Source organism: Chelonoidis abingdonii, chromosome 22 (assembly GCF_003597395.2).
Source record: "Chelonoidis abingdonii isolate Lonesome George chromosome 22, CheloAbing_2.0, whole genome shotgun sequence".
NCBI lineage: Eukaryota > Metazoa > Chordata > Testudines > Testudinidae > Chelonoidis > Chelonoidis abingdonii.
Window position 1 is genome coordinate 7,712,908 of NC_133790.1, and position 26,586 is coordinate 7,739,493.

General features: G+C 39.7%; 1 protein-coding gene across 3 annotated transcripts in view; it reads left to right on the forward strand.

The window, feature by feature from the left end:
• Positions 1-26,586, forward strand: part of ATP2A2 (ATPase sarcoplasmic/endoplasmic reticulum Ca2+ transporting 2) — an 80,386-nt gene that overhangs the window by 29,934 nt on the left and 23,866 nt on the right. For 2 of the 3 annotated variants that reach the window (XM_075059870.1, XM_075059872.1), the window contains exons 6-9: positions 17,081-17,161; positions 20,077-20,162; positions 22,285-22,749; positions 26,222-26,310. In XM_075059870.1, coding sequence (XP_074915971.1) covers positions 17,081-17,161; positions 20,077-20,162; positions 22,285-22,749; positions 26,222-26,310 — 721 coding nt within the window. Of the gene's footprint in view, positions 1-17,080; positions 17,162-20,076; positions 20,163-22,284; positions 22,753-26,221; positions 26,311-26,586 lie in introns of all 3 variants that reach the window. The other variant, XM_075059871.1, reaches the window with a different exon arrangement.

A 26,586-nucleotide genomic window follows, 5' to 3' on the forward strand; every position in this document is an offset into this window, starting at 1 on the left:
AGTCTCCCGACTTATTACAGTAAAATGTGTTCGCCATTACAGAACCAGCTCCTCCCTGGTTTTCACCTTACTGCTAGGAACGGCCCTCACCCTCCTGACTAACTAACCCTCGTTATCTCTACGCTTGCTTGCTGTACAATAAATTACTGCCCCTGAAATGTCCACACCTGGTCTGACGAAGTGGGTATTCACCCACGCAGCTTCACGGCTCCAAAACGTCTGTTAGATCTATAAGTGGCCGACAGGATTCTTTCTGCTGCTTTTAAAACTTATCTTAGAACATGCTGACACACAGCTCCTTTGAAGGGTGGCAGATACTACTATATTTATCCAACTGAAACAGCTGTTCAATTTTACAGAAATTTAGCATGAGATAAGTACTTTGTACTAAGATCCAGTTGCTCTACAAATAAGCATAATGCGTTAACAAACGTGCTGTAACAAATGCTCTGCCATCAAGCCTAACTTGATTTGAATCTCCTAATGTTAAAAGCGTCGAACTGCAGAGATCTTTTCCCAAATCAATTGCCCCTCAACCGTACACGATTGGTTCTGGATTCGTTTCATTATTTACTCCGCTGATGTACCTGGGAAGCTGTTAAGACTGCGTTTTAGGATAACTCGTATCAGCAGCATTTTTACAACCACCTTTATGGACTCTTTATACAATTCAAGCTTACAGGCATCTCTTATTTTATTAATTAAATATTAAACTGGTTTAATACGCTGGTGCGGATGACAGAATAAGTATGTTTGCTGCACAGAATGCAACTGCTCCCAGGTAGTATTCTCTGTATAGTTCCATAACTTAATTTGGGATAAAGGATTAAAGCTGAATAAAGACGATCAACCGATTTCATTGATTCTGCATGTAAGTTTTGGGGCCTAAAACCTTGTTCATCCCTGAACAGCAAACACAGAAGGGTTCTAAAGCCAAGAAGTAAAGGAAGCGAAGGAATCCCAGCAGAGCTCAACAGGGATTCCCATGCAGGGGAATGAGGGGCACAGGGCGGAAGGGGGAGTGAATCTGCAACACTGTGGAACGTCCACTGGTCATACTGAAAAGAGGTGGATGCGTACTACTGGCTCTTTGCAGCCATGGAGCTAGCCTGTCTGAGGATTCTGCTCAGATGACCCGAAGCTTAATACACTGAAGCAGTTTGTATCCAAAAATGCACCTCTTAAACATCTATGAGATGATCACTTGGCTAGTGAAACCAAATTATTTTAAATATTTTGATAAAAAACAAAAACAAAAAAACTTAGTCTCATTAAAAATGCATAGCAATCTACCCCAGCAAGAAGGATGCACTTTCCAGGAAGCTTGACTGTTCTTCAACCTGAAAGTCTATGCAGCGCCGTTAAAGTTGAAAGCCATTTGAGCCGATAACATTTCTGACTATTTTTTCTATCGTCAGCTTTAGTTACACAGCTACGACTAAGTTTGTTTCAGACACTGGCAGCTTACTAAAACTGTGCCCACCAAGAAGTCAGTGAATAAACCTTAAGCATTATGGTCCAAAACCATTAACTCAGTCTCCAGCTATCTGAGATAATAGAGCAAGATAAAGTTATTTATTTTATGAGCTGTTAAAAAAAAGGTCTCTCACTAAATGTGTCCATGTCTACAAATAGCCTATTTTCACTCAACTCTGTGAACCCTCGAATGATTAGTTTCATTGCAACAGATACTACCTTAAAAAAAAAAATTATGTTTGTAGAGGCTTCACGTATATAACTATATGTGCGTATTGTCTTCCACTTGTTTCACTTGCAGGCATCTTCAATTGATCTCTAAGGGTATGTCTGCACTAAGGATTATATCCGATCTTACAGAAACCGGTTTTTTAAAACAGATTGTATCAAGGTCGACTGCACGCAGCCACCTAAGCACATTAATTCGGCGGTTGCGTGTCATGTGACTGAGCTGAGTGTCGATTTCTTGGGCATTGCACTGTGGGTAGCTTATCCCCTAGTTCCTGCGTCTCCCCTGCCCCTTGGAAATTCTGGGTTGAATCCCGTGCCTGATAGGGCAAAAAAACACATGTCGCGGCGTGGTTCTGGGTACAGTCTCACCCTCCCCTGTGAAAGTGGCAGACACCATTTTGTTTGCCTTTTTTTTTCTGGTAACTGTGCAAACGCCATAGCACAGCAGCAATAACCTGCCCAGTCAAGACAGCATCATGGACGTTGTACACACGTCGTGCATTATCGTGCAGTCTATGCTGAACCAGGACATGCAAAACCAGCGACGACGGCCAGCTATGGGCAGCGCCAGTGACGAAGTGATGAGGACATGTACACAGAATTTCTCAAATCCGGGGCTCGCGCTTTGGAGATCCTGATGGTAATGGGCAGGTTCACCCTTGAACCCGAATTTTTGGGCCTGAAGGACACAAGCACAGACTGGTGCTCCTGGGACCGCATAGTTGCGGGTTTGGGCGTATTCCCAGTGGCTGCGAAACTTTGCATCCTAGGGGCACTTTCATGAACTTTGACTGCTTTCTCTGCCATGAAACGCCAGAACTCCAAGATTAGAGGCAGCCTCACAGCTTTGAGAAGCGAAAGTGGCAATAGCCCTCTGGAGCTTACAATGCAGACAGCTACCAGTCAGTCAGGAATCAATTTGGAGTTGGGAAAAATCTACTGTGTGGGCTCGCTTGTTGATGCACGTAGCCAAAGCACGTCAATAAGCTTGCTGCTATCGAAAGTAGTGACTCTGGGGAAGTGTGCAGGTCATAGTGGATGACTTCTGCTGCAATGGATTCCCTAACTGTGGTTGCTGGGCGACAGATGGAACCCATATCCTCTATCTTGGCACCGGCCAGCACCAGAGGCACCCAGTACTCAATCACAAGTGTGCGGTACTTTTCATGGTGCTGCAAGCACGGTGGGTCACAGGGACGTCTTCACCAACATCCACGGGATGGCTGCGGAAGGGTTCATGCCGCTCGCCATCTTCAGGAACATACTCTGTTCTAAACCGCTGCAGCAACGGAATGACTTCCAGACCAGAAAACACCGTTGGGACTTGTTGAACTGCCTGTTAGTATCCTGGGGACCCGACCTACCCCTTGATAGCCATTGGCTCACTGAAAGCCATACAACAGCAGCCTGAGACAGCCTAGTCAGGAGTTGTTCACTACAGGCCTGAGCAAAGCAGAATGGTGGTAGAATTGCATTTGGGCCGTTAAAGAGCGCACCTGCCGCACATTACTGAACTCGCTCAGACCTCAGCCAAACCATGTCCCCTTTGTTACTGCTGCTTGCTGTTGCCTCCACATCTCTGTGAGAGTAAGAGCGGGAGGACCTTTATGCAGGGTGGGAGCTGAAGGCAATCACCTGGCCGGCTGATTAACTGCACAGCCAGACATAGAGGTGATAGAAGAGCACACCAGAAGCGGTGCGCATCAGAGAAGCTTTGAAAACTAGTTTCTCAACGGGCCAGGTACGTGTCGACTGCTGTGTTTGTTTTCCCCTTTATGATCCCCCCCCCAATGACTCATTCCTCGTAGCAACCCACCTCCCCCTCGTTACAGCTTAGCTAAGGAAATAAGCCACTATCATTTAAACAATCATCGTATTCTTATTAATTCATTATAAAAAGGAGGAGAGAGAAACTGACAAGGTAGCCCGGGTGGGTTTGGGAAGATGAAGAGAGGGAAGGAAAAAGGCCATAGAAAAATTTCAAAAGAATGCGCCTTTGTGCGCTCTGGCTGTCCCTACGGAGGTGGAGTGGACGAGGTGCAACCGGAGCGTCTGCCCCCACGCTTCACAGTACACCATCGGTGAGGAAAGATACAAGGATACAACGGAACATGCAACAACATGGGCGGTACACAGGGGCAGTAATGCAGCTGGCACTCTGTGATCCTGACTCTGACCTATGTTTCACATCTGACACAAAGACTACCACACAAGAAACAGCTAAGAAGAAAGCATGTCCAGTATTGATCCTCGAGACAAGAAGCCCCCACCCGTTTCACCCATGCACAGCACATTAACTGCATCCCCCCATTGATCCTCTCCTAGCACGCACGGAACCTACTAACATCGTCGCATGCCCATCCCTCCCTGGTCCCAAACCCCGATCGCCGTTCAACACCTCAGCATCATTCCCTTCAAGTAATACTTTACAAATACCCACAGAGCCTTCACATCCTCAGATGAAGCTCCTCTCATTATTCTTTATAAGCCATTACAGCAGCAGAACAGACCCCCAGTAGGAACACATGCCAAACACTACTACGGAGTCCCCTAACAACATAAATTGAACATATCCATCCTGCACATCTATTCAACAACAGAAAATACAAAATGAACGATAACATACACATACTCCTGATGGACCTAATCACACAGCCAAAGACAGAACCAAACCAGAAATATGCTGCTAGTCTCCACTTGAACATGTCAAAGCAAAAACACGCGGCGACCACCTAACGCAGCAACCAGGCTTTGTCCTGCCAGCCTGTAAGGGGATACCAAGCAAAACCCACCATTACTTGCACCTACAGCCACAAATGGTGGTCTTGATAACACAATACACTACAACATGAAAGCGAAGAAGAGAACGGCCCAGAATCACACCGGCCACTAATGCGACACGTCGCCCAGATACGACCTTAGCCATGCGCCAACACGCTCCCTTTGGACAACCGTACCTTCTCCAAACCCCAGGCACGTACACATCGGCCAGTGCTACTGATCACCGAGTGGACAGCTCTTCGCATGCCAAAGTTTCGCAGCCACTGGGAATCGTCCCAAACCCGCAAAACTATGCGGTCCCACCAGTCTGTGCTTGTTTCCCAGGCCCAAAATCGGCGTTCAATGGCTAGAACCTGCCCCATTACCATCAGGATCTCCAAAGCGCAGGGCCCCGCAGTTTGAGAGAATTCTGTGTCCATGTCCTCATCGCTCTCGTCACTGCGCTGCCATAGCTGCCGCCTCGTCGCCTGGTTTTGCAGGTCCTGGTTCAGCATAGACTGCACGATAATGCACGAGGTGTTTACAACGTCCATGATTGCTGTCTTGAGCTGGGCAGGGTCTATGCTTGCTGTGCTATGGCGTTTGCACAGTTCACCCAGAAAAAAAGGCACAAAATGGTTGTCTGCCACTTTCACGGAGGGAGGGGTGAGACTGTACCCAGAACCACCCGCGACAGTGTTTTTTGCCCTATCAGGCACTGGGATTTCAACCCAGAATTCCAAGGGGCAGGGGAGACTGCAGGAACTATGGGATAGCTACCCACAGTGCAATGCTCCAGAAATCGACACTAGCCTCAGTACATGGACACGCACCGCCGAATTAATGTGCTTAGTGTGGCTGCGTGCAGTCGACTTTATACAATCTGTTTTTAAAAAACCGGTTTCTGTAAGATCGGAATAATCCCTTAGTGCAGACATACCCTTAGAGATCAATTGAAGATGCTCTTGGCAAGTGAAACAGTGGAGACCATGACCCATATATTTATATACGTGAAGCCTCTACAAACATTAATTTTTTTTTAAGGTAGTATCTGTTGCATGAAAACTACATCATTCAGAAAGGGTTCAGCAGAGTTAGTGGAAAATAGGCATTATTTTGTGAGACATGGACACATTTATGTGAGAGCCTTTTTTTAACAGCTCATTAAAAATAATAAAACTTTATCTTGCTCTATTATCTCAGATATCTGGAGGACTGAGTTAATGGGTTTTGGACATATGCCTTAAGGTTTATTCACTGACTTCTGGTGGGCACAGTTTTCAGTACTCCAGTGTTGGAAACAAACTTAGTGTAGCTTTGTAACCTAAAGCTGACGAATAGAACAAATATCCAGATGTTATCCTCAAATGGCTTCTCAACTTTACTGCTCTGCTATAGAACTTGTCAGTTTTAAGACAGTCAAGCTTCCTGGAAATTGCATCCTTCTTGCTGGGTAATTGCTATGCATTTTAATAGACTAGTTTTTTTGTTTTTGTTTTTTATTCAAAATATTAAACTTAATTTGGTTTCACTATGCCAAGTGATCATTCTAATGTTTAAGAGGTGCATTTTTGATACAACTGCTTCAGTTATTAGAGCTTCGGGTCCATCTGAGCAGAATCCTCATACAGGCTGCTCCATGGCTGCAAGAGCACAGTAGTCCATCCACCTCTTTTCAGTATGACCAGTGGACGTTCCACAGTGTTGCAGATTCACTCCCCCCGCCCTGTGCCCCTGCATTCTCCCATGCATGGAATCCCTGTGTGAGCTCCTGGGATTTCCTTCGCTTCCTTTACTTCTTGCTTTAACAGACCCTTCTGTGTTTGCTGTTCGGGATGAACAGGTTTTAGCCCTCAAAACTTACAGCAGAATCAATGAAATGGTTGATGTTCTTATTCAGCTCTTTTAATCCTTTATCAAAATTAAGTGGACTATACAGAGAATACTACTGGGATGAGTTGCATTTCTGTGCAGCAAACATACCTTATCTGTCCATTCCAGCGTATTAAACCAGTTTTAATATTTAAATTAATAAAATTAAGAGATGCCTGTAAGCTTGAATTGTATAAAAGTCCATAAAGTGTGTTGTAAAAATGCCTGCTGTAACGAGTTCTCCTAAAAGCAGTCTCTAACAGCTTTCCAGGTACATTCAGCTGTAGTAATATGAAACGAATCCACCAATCGTTGTACGGTTGAGGGCATTTGGGAAAAGATCTGCAGTTCACCTTTTAACATTAGGAGTGCAAATCATTTAGGCTTTTGTGGCAGAGCAGTTTGTTACAGCACTGTTTTTTAACCATTTATCTTATTTCTGTAGAGCACTGATCTTAAGTCAAATACTTATTCTCAGATGCTAAATTTCTGTAAAATTGACAGATGTTCAGTGGATAATACCTATAGTTATCTGCACACCCTTCCAACAGAGCATGTGTGTCAAAGCCAAAATGTTCTAATATTTTATAAAAGCAGCAGAGAATCCTGTGGCACCTTATAGACTAACAGACGTTTTGGAGCGTGAGCTTTCGTGGGTGAATACCCACTTCGTCAGACGCAGGTAGTGGAAATTTCAGGGGCGAGTAATTAGAGTAAGCAAGCGAAGGTAGAGATAACGAGGTTAGTCGTTCGAGGAGGGTGGGGCCCTGTTCCTAGCAGTAAGGTGAAAAACCCAAGGGGCAGGAGAAACTGTTCTGTTATGCAAGCCATTCACAGTCTTTTGTTGAGTCCAGAGCTGATAGATGTCAAATTGCAGATGAACTTGAAGCTTCAGAGTTTCTTCTTTTGAAGTCTGGTCCTCGAGTTTTTTGCTGCAGGATAGCACCTTAAGGTGCTATGGGTGGCCAGGGAGTTGAAGTGCTCTCCTACAGGTTTTTGGTATTATGCATTCCTGATATCTGATTTTGTGTCCTTATCCTTCTCCGTAGTGACTGTCCAGTTTGGCGATTGTACATACAGAGGGCATTGCGGCTAGGATGGCGGTATTATACATGCGTGGATGTGCAGGGTGATGAACAGTGACTGGTTATGCTGATCTTGGTTAGCGTCTATGATGGTGTCCACTGGTTGTAGATATGTGGCAGAGTTTGGCATGCGTTTGTGGCATGGATTGGTTCCTGAGCTAGAGTACTATTGGTCGGTGATGCGAGTTGCTGTGAGAATACGTTTCAGGTGGGCAGTGGCTGTGGCGGAATATTGGCCCGCGCACTCCAGATCCCGTGAAGTGTGGATCATGTGTCCAGGATGGGTTGTAGATCCTTGATGATGGTGGTGGAGGGGTTTATCTGGGGGCTGTAAGTTGATGGTCAGTGGAGTCCGTTGGTTTCTTTCTTGGGTTTGTCTGCCAGTAGGAGGCTCTGGGTACACGTTGGCTCTGTTGATCTGTTTCTAATTCCTCGTGGGGTATTGTAGTTGTGAGATGGCTTGGTGAGATTTTGTAGGCTGCTGGTCTCTGTCTGAGGGTTAGAGCGATGCGTGTACCTCAGTGCTTGCTTGTAGACATGGATCGTTGATGCCCGGGATGGGGCGGGAGGCATGAAGGTAGGCGTAGGCGGTCAGTAGGTTTTGATATAGACGTGGTGTAATGTGACCATCACTTATTCTGCACCGTGCGGTGTGGTCTTAGAAAGTGATCTCTGTTTAGATTGGTCTCAGGCTGAGGTGATGGTGTGGGGGGAGTGTTGATCATGGTGCGAATTTTTAAGCTCTTCCATGGTCAGATGATGAAGTTGTCATCAATGTAGCGTAGGTAGAGAGAAGCGTGAAGTAGTCAAAGTAGCTGAGGAAGCCGTTTGCCAGGTCAGCCATAAAATATTGGCGTACTGTGGGGCCATGCGGGTGCCATAGGCAGTGCCACTGATCTGGAGGTATATATTGTCATCAAACTTGAAATAGTTGGTGTGTCGATATAAGGGCACAGAGCTCAGCAGCCAGTTGTGCTGTGGCATCAATCAGGGATACTGTTCCTAACAGCTTGTATTCCATCTGTGTGTGGATGTTTGTTAGAGAGCCTCTACATCCATGGTGGGCTAGGATGGTGTTTTCTGGAGGTTGACCAATGCGTATGTAGTTTCCTCGGAAATCAGTGGTGTCACGGAGATAGCTGGAGTGCTGGTGGCATAGGGTTGAGTAGAGAGTCGACATATCAGACAGTCACTCAGTGAGATGCCAATGCCCGAGATGATGGGCTTCAGGATTTCCGGGTTTGTGGATCTTGGAGTAGTAGATAGAATAACCCTGGTCGGGGCTCTAAGGGTATGCTGATTGTTCTGGTGTGTTTATTGTGGGGATGTGTCCTGAGTAGATGGTCCAGTTCTTAGTGTGTTCCTCAGTGGGATCTGAGGGAAGTGCCTGTAGAATTTGGTATTGGAGAGTGTCTGGCGGCCTCCTTCTGGAAGTCAGACCTGTTCTGATGACAACAGCACCTCCTTTATCAGCCCTTTGAATATAATGTCAGGGTGGTCTGAGGCTGTGGATGGCATTGCGTTCTGCACGACTTAGGTTATGAGGCAAGCGGTGTTGTTTTTCCACGATTTCTGCCTGTGCACGTCGGCGGAAGCATTCAATGTATAGGTCCAGACTGTCATTTCGGCCCTCAGGAGGAGTCCATGTGGAGTATTTTATGGGGCTGTTTTGATACATGGGGTTTGAACTTAACCTCCTTGTACACTCCCACTGAAATCGGTTGAATTGTATGAGGTTGAAGCCATTCAGAAAGGTTAGTGTCACTTCCAGCACACATTATTTAAGAATTTATAAAGGGAATATTAAATTTAAATGCTTTTTCTAGGTCTCGCTGCATTTCCCTTGTGAGTTACTGAACTATTAAGCAGAGCTAGAAAGAATGAGGCTGACTGGTGAGATTCAGAACTTATCGGCTCTCGTATACTCTGAATAGAATTGATGCTTCAACAGGGCACAAACAATACTAAACAAAATTCATGAAAAATCAAGGTAACTGTTAATACCATAATACCCTGGCACATTTTATTAGGGTGAAGAAAACTTGCTGTTCAAAATTTGAATACGCTGGTAAAATATCAGTTTACCTTTCATTGTCTGAACACGTATAGTACTTTGCTAATAGATGTGACTACTGGTTGATGTTGTGCCAGTGTCATCCATTTATCTGGGCTGGCATAAGGTGAATCTGAATTGTTCTCCCCTTCCTTATTCTGTACTTCCGAGAAAGTTAAGTGGTGACTTGATTACCTATGTCTACCTACATGGGTAACAGAAATTTGATAATGGAAGGCTCTTCAGTTTAGCAGACAAAGGTATAACAAGATCCAATAGCTGGAAATTGAATCTAGATCATTTGGACTGGAAATAAGAACAGATTTTTCACTGAAATAGTAAATAACTATTGGAACAATTTACCAGCGGTGAAGAAAGAAGGTTCTCCTTCACGGGAGAATTGAACTAGAGTATATCATTTAGAAAAACATCCAGTCTCGATTTACAAACGGGAATTAATTCCGAGAGGTCCTCTGGGCGGTATACAGGAGGTCAGTCTAGATGATCACAGTGGTCCCTTCTGGTCTGCTGCTCCTGAACAAACGAGCTGCTCTTCTGTCACTAGATTATATTAGTGATTGCTTTGGGGTTCCGGGTAATTTATATGTGGGTTCTACCTTCTCCCCTTTCCAAAAATCCCATCCCTTTTATATTAAAACACATACAGTACTTGCATAGGATAATCAAACTTCTGTATGCATTGTGCAAGTGTAATTGTAGTATAACTTATAAATAACACAGGTACAAAGCCAGTACAGATGGTAGATGGGAATTTTTTGTATATTATCCTGCCTGTATTATTCAACCTAAATGTAATCGGCACCTACTGCTATATTTCTCAAACATACGATGTTTTGTCTGCGTGGGTAGTAATTGCACGCAATATTAGCATATTTAGAATTGAAGGGACTGTCGTTGTTCATTATTATAATCTCCCTCTTTTCCTAAAAGACCAAATTTTTGGCGGCCTTATTACTTGATCATAAATAGTCCAGATTAAGTCTTGATATTCCCTCTGCTCAGACCTTCCATATTCATACATGACTTTTCTTTTTTAGGAATGAGGGGAAGAAATAAGTTCAGTCTCTTGTGAAAGGTTATTGTACAGTAGTGGGCAAACTTAAGTTTTCTTGTTTTGACAGTTTCTGCAGTTTAACAGCATTCACTATTCTGTGTGTAAGAAATATTTTGCAAACAGCTAGAATATGCACACATGAGAAACTAAAGCTGTTCCCTGTAGCGTTTAGACATAGAATTGCTTTTTATACAGTAAAGACCACAAAGATTTTTTTTACTTCTAAAAGCTTAAAGATCTCTACATACATTCTGTGATTATTAGTTTTAGATGAAAACCCATAAGAGGGGAACAAATCTCTTTTTTTTTTTTTTTTTTAAATTGATACCATGGACACTTAAACAGTCAGAATTAATGTGGGCCTAGAATTGTTAACACTAAGTAGAAATAAAGAAATATTTATGATGGTACTTGGCATATTTGAGCTCTAGAGAGACTGAAATTACTAAACTATTTACACTTAGCATTGTAAATAAGATATATTCTTTTCAAAAGGCTTCTTTTATTTCATAATGAAATCAGTGTTGCTGCAACTTCAGGGATTCAGTATGCTATTTTGTCATTAGTGCGCTCAGACTAACTGGCCACTCAACTTTGAGGATTTGTGGGTTGTTGTTTTTTTTAATATTTTCTGAAATACCTAGGCATGCCAACCTTGACTCTTCTTGGCAAGCTGTCAGTTCAGGGATAAGAGACATCTGGTTAATTGAACACATTAACAGCTCTGACTATGTATCTTAAAATTCACTGATGTGTTTGAAGATTGTCTAAATACATAAAACAAAACTGCTTTCTTGGGGGCCATTATGATTTGTAATGATGAAATGGCAGTTCCTAAGGTGTTTTGAACGTCCAATCCCTTTTTCATTGTAAACCAACACTAAAAATAGAATGTCTGTCTGTTTAAAATATGCAGGATTTGGGAGATAATCATGGCTCCCCTACAGTCTAGTGAAAGTTTTTGTTAGCTTGACTCCAACTCAGTGTGCACCCCAAAAGTGTAATGTGGGTCTGGAATTTAAACTATTGTTCAAATAGTGTTAATATTCCCTTTTAGGCCCTATCTATATTGAACTTTAAACCTGTTCAGACTAACTGTTAAATACATGGTTTGCTAGGTGATATTCTAGCCTAGAATACTTGTAGTCTCCGGTTTGAATAGACTGGAATTGGGGATTTTTTTTATCTAAAGCATTGCATTAACAAAAATAATTTTTTCTGGGTAGAACATGAAAGTGTGGTGATAGTGGGAACCCTCTGCTTATGATGGGATATATAGCTCTTTGGTGCTGGTTTTACTGTAATCCAAATTCAGTGACCTACTGATGTTACAGTTGGTGATCTGGACTATGTCTAATTGATTGGTGGTTTTAGTCCAGTTCTCAGAGGAGCCTTCACATTGGCTGAGAGCAAATATGCCAGTTCTGAATGTTTGTGGAAACGGGAAGAAACCCTCTCTTCCCGCATGGTGGCTCTTCAGGTTGAGGTACATTGGCAGGGAAGTCCATACTCAGTTGTGTTGTGCGTAGAGACATTCACTCTCTAAGATGGCCAACCTGGCATCTTTAAATTGTTAGTTGTGTACATCTTTTAATTTGTCTTTAAACAACACCCAAGACCTTTGGGGTTTAGGCTGAAAAACTTTGTCTGGGAGTGTATCACAGTAAAATTCTACATCCTGTTTTGAAAATGCCTCAATGTAATAATGCTGCAGTCTTCAACCAATATGGACCAGATTGAAATTAATGGAATGTCTCCCACTGACTTAAATGATATGAGATTGCAGCCTGTATCCTTGGTCATCCCCAAAGTACCTAGATATTGCAATTGATTATAGTTGTTACTGTTTATAGTCAATATTTTTACTTCTGTCTCATAGAAAGTGCCTTCTCTATGATCTCAAAATCAGAGCTCCCAAGCCTGCAAATGTTTGTTTAATTTGAAACATGGGAGTATTCTCATTGACTATAATGCTTAAAGTTACATTTGTGTAAATCTTTGCAGTACTAGGCCCAAAGTTAATCAGACTGTACACAGACAAAGCAAAGGGAGGGATGAGGATGAGATGCAAAACTAGGTAACCTGAAAACCAATTTTGAACTTGGGAATAAAATACAGCAAAAGCAAAATAGTTGGCACTAGAGATAAGTCAAGTGTTACCAATAATTTTCTCCCAATCTTACCTTAATGAGCTGAAATACTCAGTAATTTTAGGTACTTAAAAGTTAGAATCAAATTCTGATTAAAGCTCCAGGATCTACATATCTGATGAATCAATATTTTTAGTTGCAATATGAATTTGAAATTAAAGCTATCCCAAAAGTTTTGTATTTAAATCTGAATGTCCTGATTTGTCCACTTTAGTTCAAAATACACACACGTGTGCACGCACGCGTGCACACACAATTTAGAGCATTACTTAAGCCTCTTATTATTTTAGCTAATATGTTTTTAAAAACAGGTTTCTTTATTGCACATCAGGATTTATATTAAAACTTTGCTGAAAAAATTCTATTTCTGGTGGCACAAAGAGTAGTAGATTTCTGAGCAAAATCCTGCTTTCTTTACTTATAGAACCCATTTTGAAGTCAATGGGACTGCTTGTATGAGCCAGGGAAGCAGGATTTGGACCAATATCTGTAAAGAAATGACGCATAAATCAGGGCACTGTCTTAAACCACTATCTCTAGATCTAGGTAATCATTCAGTCCTCTGCAGGATTACAGTGCCTCACTCCAATCTACTTTTGGAACTAAAAACCACACACAATTGTAATTCTGATTTTCTTTCTGAGGAAAAATAATCAAGTTAAATATTAATAGTAGCTTTAGATGTTTGGAGGAAATGTAGTGGAATTCCTCTCTCAAACACACAGCCTAGTTATTTCTATGTCATCTCACTTTGTGGCAATTCTGTAGAAGCCAAAAACTGTTCCAGATACTTTAGTGTTCAGGTTCTTTTTGGCTTGCTTCAACCCTAGTTTGTGGCCTAGGGATATATCTTGGTCCTTCTGAAATACTTGTATTGTTTCTGTAGATGATTTGAAACCAGCTGAAATATTAAACTTGGTTTCTTTCCAGTGTTGAATGATATAGAGGAAGAAAGCTGCCAATGACTTTGAGACATTGTGTGTACTAGACTTTTTTGCCCAAAAAATTCTTCTGAGTACTGCTAGAGTTTCAGTTGCACTGGTGGTAGTGTAGTCAGTACTCCCAATGGCTACCAATGTCTTAACTATCATGTTGACTAGAACAGCTCAGAGGCAATGCCTAAAAAGCTTAATTCTATCATAAAAAGGTTTTGCATTAGTGTCCTTATGTAAACTGGTTTGAACCTTGATTGTGGCCTTCACTGAAAGAGAGTGAGAATGGGTGAGTGAGAAATGCAGTCTTGTAACTTGTTTGGGGCTGTCCATCGGACTATTTTTGTGTAAACTGCGTTACATATTTAGAGATGTGACAGTGGTCTTAAAATGCAAGAAGCTTTGAATCAGTTCTGCTTGTAATCTAAACTTCCTATGTTACTGGCCATACAGGTGGATTTGAATAGATGGAGGAATAGACACTGGATTAGGAATTGAAGTCCTGAGTTTTAATGCTGGCTCTGCCATGACTGGGCTACACTGTAGAGCAAGTGACTGTCTTTCTGCCTTCGTTTTCCTGTCTGTAAAATGACAGTAATACTTACCTATCCCATGTGGATGTGTGCAGATTCCAAGCTCTACACCATCAATCAAAGAGCTATGTCAATTCTGTGTAATTTTTAAAATAAATCTTTTAGCTTACTTGCAGAATAAAAAAGTTTGTGCTCTAAATGAAGACAAAGAATTGGAGGGTTGGGTTGTGACTATAGAGGAGGAAACAAAACTCTTCTAAATCTATGTGCTGTATTGTAGCAGTAGTACAATCTCAATGTTTGTGCACATGGTGTCTGTCTTAATTCATTTGGACAGGCTGGCAAACTATAGAACAATGAAATATTAACTTGGTCACAATACCTTTTTGCCTAAAACAATTGTTAGTGACTAAAAGTAAATATTTATTTCATGGATTAGCAGGTCATTGGATATCATTAATCTAGCAGACTAAAGCTCCAACCTGACCAGTTTGCTGAACAGTTTATAGAACTTCAAAAGCAGTAGATAAAGACACTTCTTTAAGTGTATTTTCCTTAATGTTCTTTTCAATTAAAAGAAAACGTGCTGTCTTGTGTTTTTTGTTTTGTTTTTTTAAGTGCTGCTTTAGGTGATCATAGAAAGTCACTGTATACATGTAAACTTCTGGGTAAAGAGATCCAGGCTTCTGATATAGCCTTCTCAAATATATTGGTACATTTGAGATACTAGTAGATACTCAGCTGTTGAAAGTACAGCAACAGTGTACGCATACAGATTGACAAGACCCGTACCACTTTGTAGTGAGGTATTAGCCTTCTGTTCCTGTGGAATTGTGATAGCTGAAAACCAGCTGCTATCATATGTCTACATATAAACCTCATCACAACATCCGGGGAGCATATTCAAATAGTTTTCCCATTTTTGGCCTTGGTTATTGTTTGTCTATGCTATTTTCTCTCACTGCTCAAGGGCACTGTAGCTTAGATTAGTTTTCACATGCAATAATGGTACAAAATGGAAAATGAATTTAGCTATTTATTTGCCTTTTTCATATACACAGATGTGATGGACTTTTTGTAAATTAGTGTAGTTCTTCTGTGTTTGTCACCTGAAAGAAGAATTTTCCAATTAGCATTATTTTTTTCCTTGTGAGCAATCATGGAGAATGGCACAGAATTTTTTTTTTCAGTTGGCTTTTTACAGTTAAAAATAGTGTTCATTTAATGCTCCTCAGATCCCACCTCTCTTTCCCCATGGCCTTTCTGCTTATTAACTGGTATACACTGAGTAAGGTTGTAACATTCTTGCTGGCTTATTTACACTGTTACTCTCTTTATGTGCACTATTGCTTCTAGTTGCATAAGCAGTTCCTGCAGGAATTGCAACTCGCTTTTTTTACTGCAGGGACACACTAGAAAGGGACTGTTGTAATGATTCCATCCAGTAACAGGTCAGTTCTAACTAGCTAGTGATCAGAGCATTCAGATCCTTTCTTTCCTTCAGAACTTGTATGCTTTATTTCACAATAAATGAAACTAGAGACTTTCCACATTAAGAATAGAAATGGACTTTGTACAGGGATTATACTAACCAATTAGAAATAGTTAAATGCAGCATATAAAGAGATGTACAGAAATGTGAGTCAGATTAACAAGTTTCAGCGGGTTTATTTGCCTCCACAAACCAATTTATTGAGCTGATTCACAAAATGGTGGTGGTAACAGAGGAGCAGTTCATTTTGCTGTGACTTGAAAACCAGGCATAGCAGAATGAGAGGGAGTAGAAGGGGGAATAAATTTGGGATTAAAAAACCCAATGAAGATGCTGGAGGGGGGGAAAAAAACGATGCTGGAGAATAGCCAGCTACATAGCTCTGGGCTCATGGTTATTACTCTCTAGCATCTTCAGGATCATCATCTCTACTTACTTTCTTATCTTTGGCTACGTTTTTGGAAAACTGTTCCTGGCATTGGATGGAAAGGATTTTCTCAAATGTTTGCATTAATATCTAGTAGGTAGAATATATAAAGTCAATCCCAGGACAGAAAATATCTAATGTGAATGTCATCACAATTCACAAATGGGGATTCAGAACTTGGTATCTTAATGGTTAGCTGATCATACTGTTATGAGGCTATGGAAAAAATAAGCCAATATACTAGTCAAATCTAAAATTGACCTCTGCGCTATATGACACTGTTTAGAATATAGCATTAGAACTTTGCAATGGCTAGCATGTTTCGAGAAGTGCACTACATTCACGATTGGTCCCTAACAAATGGGTACTGCAGCCATTGTATTAAAAGAAAATATTTTCTTTTAACTTTGAAAATTCTCTGTATTTTTCCCATATTTGGATCGCTGAGGACTAACTTTAGCTATTTCTTTTGTGCCAAATATGATATTTTGTAAGCAAAGAATTTCTGGAGGGGAAATTCAAAGCCAGTAGCCAATATTGGTCCCTGAAAACCACAGTAGTTTGTGGGTTTTTTTGATGCATGGAAAAGTTTTGAAATGTATATTCTCCAATTGCTTCTGGAACTCATTCAGCTTCTAGTAGTCCATGTTCTGTCCATACTGTCTCAAGTTGTTCTGAGAAGTGACTTCATGGAAACACAAAATGTTTTCATATCTGTTTTTCAGAGACTTACTTGTAAACTACCAAACAGACAGACTGACTTATTAGTGCTTATACAAGTCTGAATTATTTTAGCAATTCAAAGCGAATTTTATAACACATTTGTAACGAATATTGCAACGTACAAAAGCTATAGGAAATGCTGATAGTATCATTTCTGAATAACTGCTCAGTAAGTGTTCCGTTAAACATGTAAAAAGTTGTTGATATAGAGTGATTGCTTATAAATCATTATTGAATAACTAAATTCTTGAACTTTGTTTTGAATCCATAGTTGGTGACAAGGTTCCTGCTGATATAAGACTTTCTTCTATCAAATCTACAACTCTAAGGGTAGACCAATCAATTCTGACAGGTAGGCTGTGTCATTTTTGAGTTACGTGCATATATGTTTGGAATTGGTTTTGATTCACAGTCAGGCCCAAGTTGCTTAAGTAATGTGGTTTGTTTGGTGATTGTATCACAACAGACAATGGCTGTTGAACAATATGATCTTGCAATCTCATATTGCAGTGATGAACATATACTACTAAATACTTGGCTACATAGGCTCAACTTGTGGGAGACTCAGTTTTCTTCTTTATGGGGTTTCTGAAGTTTTACTGGGATTGTTGGCAGATGCATTTTATGTAAAATGAAACTACATCTGAGAGGATACCCTAACTGGGGCTACTGATCTGTGGCCAATTATCTATAAAAATATGAAGTACTGGCTTATACTAGCAATTGCTTTGTGCAGATGCAAAACCTGCAGATATACCCCCCCAACACATAACAGACCTTTCAAGATCCATGGGTTCTACACATACTTATCACAAAATGTGATGTACTATATCACGTGCACTAAATGCCCCAACAGCAGTTATGTGGGTGAAACCAGACAATCATTACACTCTCAAATGAACTCACATAGGAAAAGAATAAAAGACAAAAACACCCTATCACTTGTGGGTGAACATTTCTCACAAAACTGTCACTGTATCTGACCTATCCTCAAAGGAAACCTGTAAAACACTTTCAAAAGACAAGCCTGGGATCTTAAATTCATAACTTTTTGCTAGACACTAAATCATGGACTGAACAGACGCACTGTTGTAATAAGCCATAAATCCAATCTGTAACTCCCTAGCAAACCTCCATCCCCTTCCTTTCCTCTGGAGGAGTTTTAACAGGTCACTTCACCGTGAATGTTTCCATGGGGGTCTGTTAACTACTTATGCTAAACAATCTGTTCAAATCTTGTATTTAGCAGTAATACTTTATGCGAGGGTTTCCCAGACCTGAAGAAGAGCTCTCTCTGTAAGCTCGAAAGCTTTTGTCTCTGTCCAACAGAAGTTGGACCAATAAAAGATATTCCCTCACCCACCTTGTCTCTCTAGCAATTGTTTGCCATTTATGGAGTTTACTCGGTTTGAATGGACAAGCATTTTCTATGTATTACCCAGATATAAGTAACAATTTTTTTTAAAAGTTAAGGAAGCTTCTATTAAATGAAGTACGTTATGTAACATGTGATACTGTAGTACTCTTAACTACTGAGTCTGCCAAACATCAGTTTTCCTCATTTATAAAAGCAAATCTGAATTTATTTTTTGTTTGACTTCAGGGGCCTGTCTTGTGCATGGTTTAACAAAATTGTCTTATTGAACTTATGATAGCAAACATACAAAAATTCAGAAAAATGTGGTCAAACACCCTGAGTTCTGAAGACCCTATCACTTGTTTACACCTCTCCTTTCATGGCTACACTGTGGTCAAAACCCTTTGTTTGAGGTATGGGGAGTTTTACGTAATGTATAAACTTTTTAAGACTTTGTTATCCAGATTGACCTAGGATGACAAGAAGCAGAAACTGGGGCTTAGTAGAAACTCTTGCTCAATTTCTCTTCAAGAGACCCTAGGTTTCAATAAAATGAATTTTTCCTGTCTGGGTGAATTTCTGACTACTAAGGTGTTTTTTCTTTTCTGGGTTTCTAATTTAGCAGAGCAGCCAGACTAAGAAATTTCACCCTGATCAGGGAGATGAATGGGAGTATCTTAATTAAATGGTACTGTAGTGTGTTTCATCAGGATTCATATACCATGAGAAGCTCCTCTGAGCTACAATTTCTACTTCTTATTGTCCTAGCTGTCAATCTTGTAACTGAAAGAGAAAGTGGTAAGCTTGGAAGTGCTGAAAGCTACATGAACTAACTCTTTCAGAGCTTGCTTTGATACTCAGTCCAAACAGTGGCTTGTAAAGATGTTTTCATTTTGAAACTGTGTACTGAACAAACCTTTATGTAGTAGGCTATAATCTGCTATTAGTATGGCCCTGGAATCCAGATATTACACTCTACCACCCGAGGCTTGTGATAAGCCAGATTTAATACCTTCACATCACAGGTAACTCAATAAATGCAATAGCATCACGTGGCTGTTATGAGAGATTGACCTTGCAAAAAAGTGCATTCGGCCATGTGTAGATTTCAAGCACATACTGTCTAACTAAGGACATTGTTCTCATCCAAACCTTCCCTCCCCCTCCCCAAGTACTGATTTGCATTCTGTGCTCTTACGCCCCCTTAAAATTGCTTTAAAGTACTTGAAAACGTAAATTCTAATGTGTAGCTTTTGTGGATTCATTTAAAAGTAATAAGTGGGAATAATAAGTAATAGGAAAAAGGAGGCTAGAGTGTTTCTGCCAGATGCCTAGACATCTGTGCATGAGCTCCACTTGTCCACAGTCCATTCAAGGACATGTAAAAATGATTGGGTTGTCTGATCATAAAAGCAATGGTATATACTTCCAGTTCTAGTATACACAGAACACCACCTATATTTTTGGAAATCCTTTCAGCTTTTCTATGAATTGTAATTCTTCCCTTTGAAATCTAAGGCTTTATTAAAAAGGACTCTTTTTTTCAATCATAGAATGTCAGGGTTGGAAGGGACCTCGGGAGATCTAGTCCAACCCTCTGCTCAAAGCAGGACCAGTCCCCAGACAGATTTTTGCCCCAGATCCCTAAATGGCCCACTTAAGGATTGAACTCGCAACCCTGGGTTTACCAGGCCAACTCAATCTACTTTAAAAGAAACAGGAAGTGTGGCTGTGGAAACCATTAAAACTTTATTGAAATGCTATAAGAAAAGTATATGCAACTGCCATGACATAAGATAAATACAATTTTAAGGAGTTTAAGCTTATACCACTTTTTCTATTAGATCGGTTTACAAGTAAAGTTAAAATTACACATACAAACTCCCATTAACACTATAACCTTTATTTAGGTGAATCTGTATCTGTCATTAAGCATACTGATCCTGTGCCTGATCCACGTGCTGTGAACCAAGACAAGAAGAACATGCTTTTCTCTGTAAGTAACTTTTTTTAAAAGTTATGAGAGTTAGTGACTTACAGCAATATAGAATTTACCAAATGAACGCTTGTGGAGCTTTTTAAGTCTTAGAATTTCAAGAGTTATTCAGATTAAATAACACTATAATATATACATGCCACCTTTGCTGTACTCTACCAAACATAAACTGGTGTGTGCAGCAAGCTCCTCATATTGATTAGAAACCAAGAGGGAATCCTGTCTGCTTTATTAAAATGAATCCTTAAGGAAAGGGTTTCTCAATCCAAATAAACTCAAGAAATTTAACTTTGGTGCAGAAATCAGCATACATCCCCTAGAAAATTTTTTTTTTTTTTTTTTTTTTTTTTTTAAAGACTTTTACCAGTGTGTGTGCACTCGGAAACTAATTCTGAAACCATCTCATTTCACTTCTTAAGAACTAACAATATTTCATAAAGAGAAATAATTTGAATTGAGCGTCCCTAATTTGTATTTTGTGTCTGAATATTCAGTGAGAACTAGAAGCTTAATTTTAGTCTGCTCCATTTCATTGCTTCATACAGACTGGAAAAAAAATGTGAGGTTATTGGTAAACTTTGCTTTTCAAAGTCTCTGATTATGCCATTCTTACTCTCACTGAATATATTCATGAAGGCATCCATTTGAGCCCAGGAATATTCAGTGTGTGTACCAGGTGGCAGAATTGGGCTTGTAGTTAGCAAAATATTAAATTCTTTCCTTGCAGTTTAAGGGTGACAGCTACCATGGCTGTAAGCCCATTGACTTGAGTGGAACTGTGCTTGCTTACCCAAAGACTGAATTTGACATAGGTCTTAGAAGAATTTTGTCATGTTGCATGTTATGAGTCAATATTAACAGATCTTCATTTGTCCATCCTTTAAGGAAAGTCTGCGTATTTTGATTTATTAAACTTAAAGAGAAATGTAACTGAAACTTAAACTCCAAGCAGTCTGGACTTACTAAGGTGGTTCCTATGAAATATAGAAAAATTAGATATTGTAGGTACAAATGGCTAGTCTGGATATAGAAATAGATTTTGGTTCACATGGTTAAAGGTGGCAACATTTTTTTGTCTTGCCTATTTAAGGTTTTAGGACTTATCAAACTTTCCGTGCAAAGAATTTTTTTCACTCACTCCCTACCTGCTGTTTTAACCCTCTTTCCTAACTTTCAAAACAGTAAGGAAGCTACTCTGATGTTAAGAGCACATTTGATTTACTGATGATCTCTTGGTAAAGGTGACACTGCTAACATTAACTCTTCATAACATTTATCACTCTGTATTTCCAGTACTATACTGCATGAACTAGATCTTACATTTACATGGTGGTGATAGCAATTAATGTTTGTAGTAGGTTTTTTGTAGGTGGCTATCTTGTACTCAGAGCAGGTGGCAGTGAAAGTATTGGGGAATCTAGCTCAGTTTACTAGCAGCTTGTCTGGAATTGAGCATTGAACAATTTAAAAATTGGAAAAGTGGGTGTATTTCCAACTGATTGCATAATATATACAGGTCTCAGATTCATTCTTCTCCGCATTTTTCCTCTTTCCCCCATAGATGCTCTTTTGACTTTGATGTTGTTTAGCTAGAAACAGACACAATTGTTGTTAATGGAAAGCTCCTTGACTACACAGTACTTTGGGTTTACTTTTAGTTTCAAGTTTAAATGACTGTTACAAATTGTTACATGAAATGACTAAGATTTCTTTAGTTTATCCGTTTTACTTCATGTTGTGTTAACATCACTTTTTTTTTTTTATATAGTTAGCTTCCCCTTTTGTTTTATGTGGACCTTCCACAGGTTAATAAGGAACATAAATTTTGGTAAGGCTACTCATGCCCTTTTAAGGACTAATGTATACCACCTTACTGACCTCACAAAGAATGGCTGTCAAAGTAGAATCCAAAATAACTTATCAAGAACTGATAACAGTGAAATATGTGAATGACATGAGCATTGCATCTTAAATTAACCAAAATCAGAGAACAAACTTTCAGATAGAACTTAATGTCTTAGCAGAAAAAATTATCTGTGAATCTGGTATGTAACAGGCCTACTTCAATATTGTCACAGAACGACTTACGAATCTTATTTCCCTTTTTTCGATTCCATTTTAGGGTACTAACATTGCTGCTGGTAAAGCTATGGGAGTGGTTGTAGCAACAGGAGTGAACACTGAAATTGGCAAAATTCGTGATGAGATGGTAGCTACTGAACAGGAGAGAACACCACTCCAACAGAAACTGGATGAGTTTGGAGAGCAGCTGTCCAAAGTCATCTCACTCATTTGCATTGCTGTCTGGATAATCAACATAGGTCACTTCAATGATCCAGTTCATGGTGGCTCCTGGATTCGAGGCGCTATCTACTACTTTAAAATTGCTGTTGCTCTTGCTGTTGCTGCTATCCCTGAGGGTCTGCCTGCTGTTATTACCACATGCTTGGCCCTAGGAACCCGCAGAATGGCCAAGAAGAATGCTATTGTTAGAAGTCTGCCATCCGTTGAAACGCTGGGTTGCACGTCTGTTATTTGTTCTGATAAGACTGGTACTCTCACAACCAACCAGATGTCAGTTTGCAGGGTATGGTGAATTGATTAATTTAGTCTGCATTTCCTTTATTTTTCCTGCCCAGGTTCTCTTATTAAACATTGCCTAAATTCTATTTCCATATGAAATGATGAGATCAGCTTTGCTTTTATGCCGTCAAAATCTTGCTTTATTTGCTACAGTACTATTCCACTTTCAGTTCAGCTTTCAACCACATAATGTTTAAGATTTTAATCTTTATTTAGTTATGGCCAAAAATAGCTGTGCCTACACATGATGGGAACATTTTTCATTTGCAGATACCTTTCTCTTAACTGTCTTATGCCACACAGTTTTAAAAACAGGGCCATTTTCCTTAGTACAATCTGTCCACAAGTCCAGAAGTATAGAACAGGTTGTATATCAAAAGAAAAGTGAATAGATATCTTGCTTTAGGAAGGTGGGCACTTGGATATCTTTATAGAGTGAGAGAATGCTACAGACTATTAAGTGTTCAATACTATACAGTCTTTGACTGCACCCTGTTGTTCCTTTTGATATACTTCATACTGAGCATGATTGCTCCCAACTCTACTGACTCTCACATGTCCATTCTAGCAGATAGAGATGTGAAAAAAGGAAAAGGGCAGTGTGAATGGGAATATGACCAAATTACAGCAACTCCCTTGTCCTATTAAACTGTTGCCTTTACCCCCTTTATAACTTTCATCTCAGTTCTGTAATTCATCAGCTCTTCCTCACTGAGGTTGTCTGCACTAGCAAAAATGAGATCCATAATTCACCACCATTGCAACTCCGAAGATAGAAGCTGTAATGTAATAGATGGGGGCTCAAGTGAGTGCAGGAGATTTCACCACCATATAGCATCAGATCCTATGAAAGGATGTACCTCCCCCTGTTTATCCCATCTTATCTAGCTTTATACTTGAATATTTCAAATCGATGCAGTATTTCAAGTACACTGTATTGTAAGATTCATTTCATTTGGTAGATCAGAATTCAGATCTGAGATGCCTTCAGATATGAAAGTCATGCACTGACTTAATTGCCAATGTCATTTTTGATACCAGACAAAGTCAGTTGCTTTATTCTCCTGATTTGTTCTTCAAAAAATAGTTTCTAATGTTGATTAAAGTAGTATACCATAACTGCCTACTATTGTGCTGTGTGTTCAGTTTCCAGTCTTTCATGCAGCCCTGCCACTTGGAATTCTGAACAGGAATTTACTGGAAACAACAGTATTTTCCAAGTTGATACGTTTCTGATTCAGATGAAGATATTTCTATTCTTGAAGGGTAGTTAAGTGATTATCAGATATTAGAGCTACTGTGCTGGCTGCATTACATGACCTCAAATACTGTTCAAAATTACTGTGCCAGACCAGAATTTTAAATGTATAAATGTTCTATAAAGATTTGGGGGACCTCCCTTCCCCCCCAAAAACCAAACTCTTAAACATTATTCTATTTATTCTCACTTGATTTTAATGGCAGGTTTTTCTTCCTTTCTTTTTAGAAAAGATTGCTAGTCATCCAGAGTTAAGTATTGTAGTGTATAGACCTAAGAGAGACAAAGCAGCTGATTATTAATATTCTGGAGGAGGTTACTTGCAGTGGTATTGCATAACTGCCCTAGCCTTCATAGGGATCATTTTATCACTCGGGTGCCAAAAAGCAGAGCACTTCTGTGTTCTTAAGAACATCCAGATACTTTCAGATTCATTTATAAAGGTTTCTTTTGGAATCCAATTGAGTCCTTTCTTATATTTAGAAAGCTGAGTATTTTGGAGCCTATGCACCATGATTCATTCATTTTTTTCAGAACAGTCAAAATATTTAAAATTTTGCAACTGAAACTTGTCTACATTAAAGTATGGCAAACAAGCGGTACGGCTACCTCTGGCTTCACATAAGGAGGCACTATGCTTAGCTTTTCAAGAAGCCTTGCCATGGTAATTCCACGTGAGATTTATATTTTCTATATAGTGTGCTGTTGCTGAATTGTAGCCCGTACATGTTTGTAAGAATTTAAAGGTTTGTATGACAAAGATTTAAGACAAGAGTTACTGTCTTTTCAGTCTGATGCAGTTTCATATTCTCTGGAGTGACTTTTAAATTCACCCACCTGGGTACCTTCTGAATTTTAAGTATTTTGTATAATTTTCAGCTATCATGAAGAGCAGTTATTGACTATCTTGTTAAGACTTCAGTTTTTTCTAGCAATGGGATTAGAGGCTTAACTGAAATGCAGTGTAGAGTAGATAAAGTAAAAGTGAGACGTTCCTGAAACATGACTAACATTTTAGATTAGAAACAGTTAAGCAGTCAATGTCCTGTTTCTCTGACATATATGTAATGGCATGACTTTGTGGGAAAGTTTGTGACTGGGTCATATAATGGTATCAATTATGTAATATATTATGTAACCAGTTACAATCACATTTTTCCACAATTCTATACTATTACTTCAGATCTACAAAGGAATGACTTGTTTCTCCACCATGACCACTCTGTCAGCTGGGTAGTTTATCAAAAGGCATTTGTCATTTTGGAATATCAGAATTTCAGGCACTAGATTTTTGACCCCTTGTCTGATTTTTGGTTCTGCCTGTGGCTCCTCTGCTGTAGAAACAAGATTAAAGGATGCAGGTGACTGAGTCCGGGGAGTGGGTCGGTGGGGGTGTTTATCTATATCCCTCAAACACTTGCTTATTCTCTACTTTAGAAATTGTGCTCCACTGTATGTTGCAGGGGTACTTGAGCTATTTGAATGCCCTCCAACACTGTAATACACTGGAAACAAATTTCTTTACTAAAAAGCTGAAGATAGGAATGCTCTTACTCAAAGGCTCATAGGGAAGGGTCACTTCCCTGGAGTCAGACATTACCTGAAGTCTCTTAGTCTCTGATATCTAGAAGCAGACTTTTACTGCTCTGAAGTACTTTGTGATTCTGTCTTACCTGATATGGTCTGTACAGATAAATCCACTTCGGTCTTCGAAGTGGTTATTTTTTTCTTGGCTTGGGACTACTGTGCTTTTTAACAAATTCACAGAAAATTTATATCTGTTCCTATGCTTCAGATACATAAATTCATACCTCCAGAAAGATCATCTGCTAGAATTAAAATTATCACCTGGGCACAGGACTAGGTCAGGCAGTTCGAGTTGGGCCAGTCACTTTTTGCCCTTTTGATCAACTTGCTCCACTGTTCCCACAGTTGATAGACTAACAATCCTGGCTTGCATAACAGAGTAGTGTTGCTTACACATATGGTTAAATATCTGGAGCAAATACAAATTATGTAGTCAAGGATGAATTTTAAAATCGGTATCTATCCTTTCTGCCTGTTTTTTAGCTTTTCTGTAAACTGATTGCTCCTTCTTAAATTTTGTCGTGTGTGTGTGTGTATATATGTGACAAATTCTAACTGATTTTAGTCCATTTAACTTTAGTGTCTGATTATATTAATTTAATATTTTAAAACACTTTTTTTTTTCTTACAGATCTTCGTCCTGGACAGAGTAGAAGGAGATACATGTTCCCTGAATGAATTTACTGTAACAGGATCAACATATGCTCCCATGGGAGAAGTGTAAGTACTTCATTCATGTTAAATGTCTGCCAATTTATCCATTGGTTGTACATGTACATACTGGTAGACAGCTCAGTATATTAAAGTATCTGATAACATTTGTTAATGTATCAAAGTTTCTCAACCATTGTGTATATAAATTTGAGGTTAGAGACAACCTGTTTTAGCCTAGAATATAACTTACTGAAAGGAAGTTAAATTCTGCAAAGCCTAAATCTAATGAAGCATCCTTAAAATATACATTTTTTGACATCGTTCACTTGATAACTAATCTTC